Source organism: Tripterygium wilfordii, chromosome 3 (genome assembly GCF_013401445.1).
Source record: "Tripterygium wilfordii isolate XIE 37 chromosome 3, ASM1340144v1, whole genome shotgun sequence".
Taxonomy (NCBI): domain Eukaryota; kingdom Viridiplantae; phylum Streptophyta; class Magnoliopsida; order Celastrales; family Celastraceae; genus Tripterygium; species Tripterygium wilfordii.
This window is the reverse complement of record NC_052234.1, coordinates 13,104,919-13,112,536: the sequence shown is the minus strand read 5'-3', so window position 1 is coordinate 13,112,536 and position 7,618 is coordinate 13,104,919. Positions and strand designations below refer to the sequence as shown.

General features: G+C 38.3%; 1 protein-coding gene across 1 annotated transcript; it reads left to right on the top strand.

The window, feature by feature from the left end:
• Window positions 1-1,175: 1,175 nt before the first annotated feature.
• On the top strand, window positions 1,176-2,873 carry LOC119988360 (lactosylceramide 4-alpha-galactosyltransferase-like). The gene has a single exon (XM_038833369.1). It carries the CDS (start codon window positions 1,492-1,494, stop codon window positions 2,740-2,742), a length of 1,251 nt encoding a protein of 416 aa, XP_038689297.1. The 5' UTR covers window positions 1,176-1,491; the 3' UTR covers window positions 2,743-2,873.
• The last annotated feature ends 4,745 nt before the right edge of the window (window positions 2,874-7,618 follow it).

The window sequence follows — 7,618 nt, the reverse complement described above, 5'->3', positions numbered from 1 at the left end:
TTTGTTGGGACAACAAAATGTATTGGGAGATGTGTTTTGTAGATGTGATTGTGCCAACAAAATATATTGATAAAATAATATAAATTTCCTGTTTTATTTTTTGTGTAACAGAGATGAGACCTAGTAAATTAATAATGATTTTTATGTAGATGTGAATGTGTTTAATGAGAGGCCCGACAAGCCAACATGCCCCCGTGCTTGGTCCAAGAAAAAGATGCTAGTAAAATGTTATTGTTGTAGCATCATTGCTGTCGCTAATCCAATTATCTCATCTATAATCAAATTATCTCAGCTATTGAGTTATACGCACAAGATTTATCATGTGGAGCTCACGAATTTACTTGAATTCTTTGTGTGCAACTGAGTAGTTGAGATAACTAGGATAACAATTATTAAGATATTTTATCATTTTTGGTTCTCATATTTGGGAGTCCTGGTTAAGGCGAAACGGCCAATGAATGATGAAATTTCCTTATTTTGCTCATGTCAACCGGGAAAAAGAAGGAACGGTTCCCGTTAATTTCCAACAGAATAGTGATTGCCACTCAGATTCACTAATGGGAAGACGAAAAATACAAAATAATTGAGAATGGAATTAAACTATATATGAAGAGCGAGGCCCTGCGAACAAAGGTTGTTTTGTCTCTCCATCTCTATGGTCATGGTGAGGGATTATGAAGATCCTCTGCTTGGATTTCTTTTTGTTCCTTACAAAAACGACACACACCTTCGAGTTCATAAGAAAGGTCATGCTTAGCACGACTTGTATAATTCCAGTCCCTCGGTTTTCTAATAGTTTAGTTTGGGCACGTAATTGGTGCTAGTGACATCTCATCTAATCAAAATATTATTTGATTTGGTCACAGTATCTCAACATAATTGCTCCTTTTTTTGTTATATAAATGTAATTGGTGGGCTAGTGACATCTCATGGCTTTGATAAGGAATGCCTTATCCCTGTATTTATCTTCCTAACTGTCTCCTCTTGTTTCCAACCCCACAATGCCCTCATTCAAGAACAAGCGTCCGAGCTGTCATTAACACAAGTCATCTTCTGTTAATTGACAAATCTTGAGGTCAAATTTTTTTTTTTTATTTTTTATTTTGACAAATATCAAATTGAAGCATTTGGTTAGGGACCATATTAAATAAAAACATATATCAAAATGGTCCTGCCAAGGGCCAACGCGTACACGTTTAGAAGAGAAAAAAAAAACACATATAATAATAATTTTCAATCACCAGCATTTTTCACGTCTAGAAGACTAAGAAATAATGTAATCTTCTTTGATTAATATTCTTCTCTCTCTCCAACGCTCATTGGTACGTGAACGTCTATCAATGGCGGCTTTTCAACTTTCAAAGTATGACGCTGTTCCATTAGAATGGTTCAAATCCAGACCAAAATTCACGACCTTAATAAACAAAACCTTCTTGCACGCATAAACCCATGTTGGTATGAGATGAGAGATTCTCGTCTCTCTTGTCGATAATGAAAACAATTGCCCACAAGATGTTTGATTACAGGCTACTTAACCGTGCCAAGTCCCCTGTTTTCTGTATCATCACACTCACAACAGCTATTCTTTCTGTAATCTATGTAGATACTGTTATTTCTAGTATTTCTCTTCAGTCTGCTACGTTTGGAACCAAAGAGATTTCAGAGCTGTGGATTCATAGGCATGAAATGAAATCAACTCTTCCATTACTCTCCACCCAAGAAGAGATTGAAAGAATTGATCAGGGTCCTCTGCTTCCTCCATTGAATGTCACCGAAGGAGAAAGAATTGACTGGTTTGGAAGAAAACTGCCAGAGTTTGATATTTTCAAGTCAAACAATCTGACCCAAGAATTTGACGCTCGAGTTCTTGAATTCTTTAGCCATGGATGCGAAGTTCAGTTCTTCATGACATGGATTGCACCTGCAAGGTTGTTTGGAAGAAGAGAATTCTTGGCAATGGACAGTGTTTTCAAAGTCCACCCAAATGGCTGCCTTGTTATTCTATCAAAAAGTATGGATTCCAACCATGGCTACAGGGCCCTGAAACCTCTGATTGATCGCGGGTTCAAGGTTTCCGCAATTAGTCCTCACCTGTCCTTTCTCTTCAACAACACTCCGGCTGAATCTTGGTTCGATGAGATGAGACGCGGAAGAAAAGATCCTGGTGAGATTCCAATAGCTCAGAATCTATCGAACCTCATCAGATTAGCAGTTCTGTACAAGTATGGAGGTGTTTACTTGGATGCAGATTTCATCGTTCTGAAAAGTTTCAAGAACTTGAGGAATTCAATAGGAGCACAAAGTATTGATATTGTGTCCAAGAAATGGACCAGATTGAACAACGCTGTTCTGGTATTTGACATGAACCACCCACTCCTGTTCAAGTTTATTCAGGAGTTTGCCTCCACTTTTGATGGTAACAAATGGGGACATAATGGACCATACCTGGTTTCAAGAGTTGTACAGAGAGTCGAAGGCCGGCCTGGTTTTAACTTCACAGTATTGCCTCCCATGGCCTTTTATCCCGTCGATTGGAATCGGATTGGCGGGCTGTTCAGAAAGCCAGAAAACGAAGCCATATCTCGATGGGTTCGAGCCAAACTGCTTCAGCTACGTGGAGAAACATATGGAATACACCTATGGAACAAACAGAGTAGCAGACTCAGAGTTGAAGAAGGAAGTGTCATCAGCAGATTAATCTTGGATCACTGTGTTATCTGCGAAAACATACATAGTTCATAAGTAAAATTTCTCCCCCAATTGAGGACATGTAAAGCATTTATCTTCTTCTTTCAAATAAACAATTGTTCCTGATCATCATTGGATTGGAATGTAATACAAGAAGCTGTAAAGATGTCGGTTTTGTTTATGATTGTTAGGATCAGGAATCCAAGAAACCAAGCTAGGTAGCTGCAATTTTACCTTGACAGAACAGCAAAAAACACACTTCTCTTTTCTGCAGTAGTAGAGAAGAAGACACTCGAAAACACTTTTTTTCTTGTACACTTTTACATCACCGAGCTAATCTCTTACAAAAGAGAAGCTCTAGCTTTTTTACATAACAAAAATACATCCAGCCATACAAGTGGCAAGATCACAACCATCCAACACAAAAATATAAAAATAACATTACATTAGTCAACAAGTCTAAGACAAAACAACTTAAATACTTAGTCTCTAAACCAAACACAGTTCCTAACACTCCTCCTTGAGTTGCAGTTTAGAGACACCAAGCATTGCTCTGAAAATTTCAAATTTCCCTCTTGGTAAAGCCTTTGTAAAGATATCTGCCAAATTCCCTTCAGACCTGCAAAATTCAAGTTGAACTTCACCATTCTTTTGAGCTTCACGTACTGCATGGAACTTCACATTCATGTGCTTTGTCCTGCCATGCTGGACAGGGTTATTTGCAATGGCTATAGCAGATTTGTTGTCACACTTGATTACAGTGGCTTCATCTTGAGTAAACCCCAAGTCAGCAAGAAGTTTTCTTAGCCATAGACAATGATTTGAAGCAGCAGCAGCAGCAACATATTCTGCTTCTGCTGTGGACTGTGCAACTACTTCTTGCTTCTTAGAGTTCCATGACATTACACCTGAGCCAAAAGAAAATACAAATCCAGTGGTGCTCTTGAAATCTGATATACTACCAGCCCAATCACTGTCAACAAAACCTTCAAGAACTCCACCTTCATTCTTCATAAAACAAATACCATAATCAAATGTTCCTCTCAGGTATCTTAAAGCCCTTTTTGCAGCTCCCAAGTGTTTATGACTAGGAGCACTCATGAACCTAGACAACAAACTAGCAGCAAACATAAGGTCTGGTCTAGTTGCTGTTAGATACAATAAACTTCCCACAAGACTTCTGTATACTGATGCATCTGTTTTCTCTTCACCATCATCCAAAGTCAATTTCTCATTCAAAACCAGAGGAGTAATCACAGATTTACATTTATCCATTTTAAACTTCTTTAAAAGATCAAGTGCATATTTTTTTTGAGAAAGAAAGATACCTGAGTTGTCCTGGAGTACCTCCATGCCAAGAAAGTACTTCATTTCACCAAGACTAGACATCTCAAATTCTTGCTGCATTTGAGATTTGAAAAACTCCACAGACTTTGGATCACTTCCAGTAACCAAAAAATCATCCACATATAGTGACACAATCAAGTGTTCATTGCCACTTTTAACATACAAAGTGGGCTCATTCTCACTCCTCTTGAAACCATGATGAAGGAGAAAAGCATCAATTCTACTATACCAAGCTCTTGGTGCCTGTTTAAGGCCATAAAGAGCTTTGTTAAGCCTGTAAACCATATTTTCCTTTCCAACAATCACAAAACCTTCAGGTTGATCAACATAGATCTCCTCCTCCAATACACCATTTAGAAAAGCCGACTTAACATCTAGATGATAAATTTTCCACCCAGAGTAAGCTGCCAAGGCAATGATCAATCTCACTGTGTCATGCCTAGCAACTGGAGCAAAAGTAGCAGAATAATCTACTCCAGCTTGCTGTGCATAACCCTTCACCACCAGTCTAGCTTTATGCTTATAAATTGAGCCATCTGGATTTAACTTTGTTCTGTAAACCCATTTGACTCCAATTACATCTCTATTGCTAGGTCTGTCCATAAGCTTCCAAGTATCATTTCTATTAATCACATTAATCTCCTCCTGCATTGCATGCCTCCATTGTTCACTCTGTGCAGCTTCTGCATAATCAACAGGTTCTACCATAGCAACATTGCATTTTTCATAGACTTCTGCCAAGGATTTGGTTTTCTTTGGAGAAACTTCATCATCAGAATCATCACCACAATTACCATTGACTGCCTCAGATTTTTCATTCCCAGTTTGCTGACACACATCTGAAGTAGCTTTCACTATTCTCTTTTCTTCCCAATCCCAATAAGCCGTTTCATCAACCACAACATCCCTACTAACAGTAATCTTCTCAGTCTGCAAGTTATACACTCTATAACCCTTAGACTGAGTTGCATAGCCAAGGAAAATTCCCAAAACAGCTTTTTGGTCCAATTTGCTCCTTTTAACAGCAGGAACATGATTGTAACAGATTGAACCAAACACTTTTAAGTGCTTGGCAGATGGTTTAACTCCCAGCCAAGCTTCAATAGGAGTCATCCCCTCTACAGACTTTGTTGGCAGCCTATTGAGGAGATATACAGCTGTATAAACAGCTTCTGCCCAGAACTGTTTAGGAAGCTTCTTCTCAGCCAACATGCATCTGGCCATCTCCATCACAGTTCTATTTTTCCTCTCTGAAACCCCATTTTGCTGAGGTGTATAGCTCACAGTCAATTGGTGAGCAATGCCCATGTCTTCACAGAAACTATCAAATGCTTCAGAGGTATACTCCTTTCCATTATCAGACCTCAATGTTTTAATTTTCAAGCCACTTTGAGTTTCAACTAAAGCCTTAAACTTCTTAAACACAGAGAAAACTTGAGTTTTACTGCTGATGAAGTACACCCAAGTCATCCTTGTAAAGTCATCTATAAACAAGATAAAGTATTTGTTCTGAGAGAGTGAAGGCAGACTCATTGGTCCACATACATCAGTATGAATCAATTGCAGCTTCTGTTTTGCTCTCCAAGTTGCATTTGAAGGAAATGACTGCCTGTGCAACTTTCCAAACTGACAAGCATCACATATATCTTCACTAACATGAACCTCAGACATGTCCCTAACCAACTCCTTATCTTTCAAAAACTTCAAAGATTTCAGATTAAAATGGCCATATCTCCTATGCCACAGCCAAGAATCATCTGTCTTTACACTAAGAGCGCAATCTTTTGCAGCATTAAAAACCAATGGAAAACTGTTTTCAACCATTCTAATCTTGGCAACTTCACTGCCACCAGGACTGAATATACTACAAAAATTTCCCTTGAAGTTCAAGACATAGCCCTTCTTCATCATTTGAGATACACTTAAAAGATTATGCTTTAAACTTGGAATGTAAAGAACATCAGAAATGGACTTGGTACCTTTTCTGGTGTTTATAGAAATTGAGCCTTTGCCCTCAGCTTGAACAATATCACCATTTCCCAACCTCACTTTGGTCTTCACACTACTATCCAAAGTGGTAAACAAACTACCTTCTTTTGTCATGTGGCTTGTACAACCACTATCCACAAACCAAGTATTATCATTCTGTACATGAGAAGCATCTGCAGCCATGAATAGATGATCATCATTTTTCTTCTGTTCATCACAGAAATGAGCTTGCTGAGGAGTAAAACTTGAAGACTGGTTCTGGTTCTGCTTGGCTCTACAAAACTTCTCAAAGTGCCCCATCTTCTTGCAAAACCTACACTGAATTTGAGGCTTGCCATATTTCTCCCAACACTTACTCTCAGGATGATTTGTTTTTTTACAGTGAGAACAAGGTGAAAAATTGCCCTTTCCAGGTGACTCACTAAAATTGGCAGCATTGCTAACTTGCTTTCCTTTTCCACCTTTCCACGGTTTCTTGCCTTCTCTTGATGAAAAAAACTGTTTTCCTTTGTGCTTCATATGAAAGGCGCCTTCTGTCACTTCTTCAGACTTTCTAGTAAATCTCAATTCTTGAGCTTGTAGCTTGCTGCACAACTCTGAAACAGACATCTTGGTTAAATCACACGACTCTTCAATGGCAGCAATTTTTGCCTCAAATCTGTCAGGTAAGCTAATCAAAATCTTTTCAACCACCTTATGATCTGAAACTTCTTCCCCATACAGCTTCATTTGATTTACCAGCTCACTTAATTTATCAGAGTAGTCTTTAATTTGCTCTGATTCATGCATCTTCAATAACTCAAACTCCCTTTTTAGAGTTAAAAGTTTTTGCTGCCTTACTCTAGCATTGCCTTGGTATTCTTCCTGCAACTTCTCCCATGCTTTCTTTATACATTTAATACCAGCAACTCTAGTGAAAATAGTGTCATCTATGGCTGAGTGCAAGAAGGTCAAAGCTTTAAAGTTTTTTTGCTGTTTGTCATTGAAATCCTTCAATGCTTGAACAGTAGGATTCTCAGCAAGAGATGAAGGATCAAACCCTTCTTCAACCGAATTCCATAAACCATGAGCCATAAAGAAAGTTTCCATCTTTATTGCCCAAAGATCATAATTTACTCCTTTAAAGACAGCAGGTGAAGGTAATGAAGACTGAGACATGATTCAGGCTAAACAAAGGAACTTACTTTTGCAAGACTTTAACAACCTTCTCCTGGAACCTCTTCTGCAACTTACAGGTCCACCAAGAAGCTCTGCTCCGATACCAGATGTTAGGATCAGGAATCCAAGAAACCAAGCTAGGTAGCTGCAATTTTACCTTGACAGAACAGCAAAAAACACACTTCTCTTTTCTGCAGTAGTAGAGAAGAAGACACTCGAAAACACTTTTTTTCTTGTACACTTTTACATCACCGAGCTAATCTCTTACAAAAGAGAAGCTCTAGCTTTTTTACATAACAAAAATACATCCAGCCATACAAGTGGCAAGATCACAACCATCCAACACAAAAATATAAAAATAACATTACATTAGTCAACAAGTCTAAGACAAAACAACTTAAATACTTAGTCTCTAAACCAAACACAGTTCCTAACA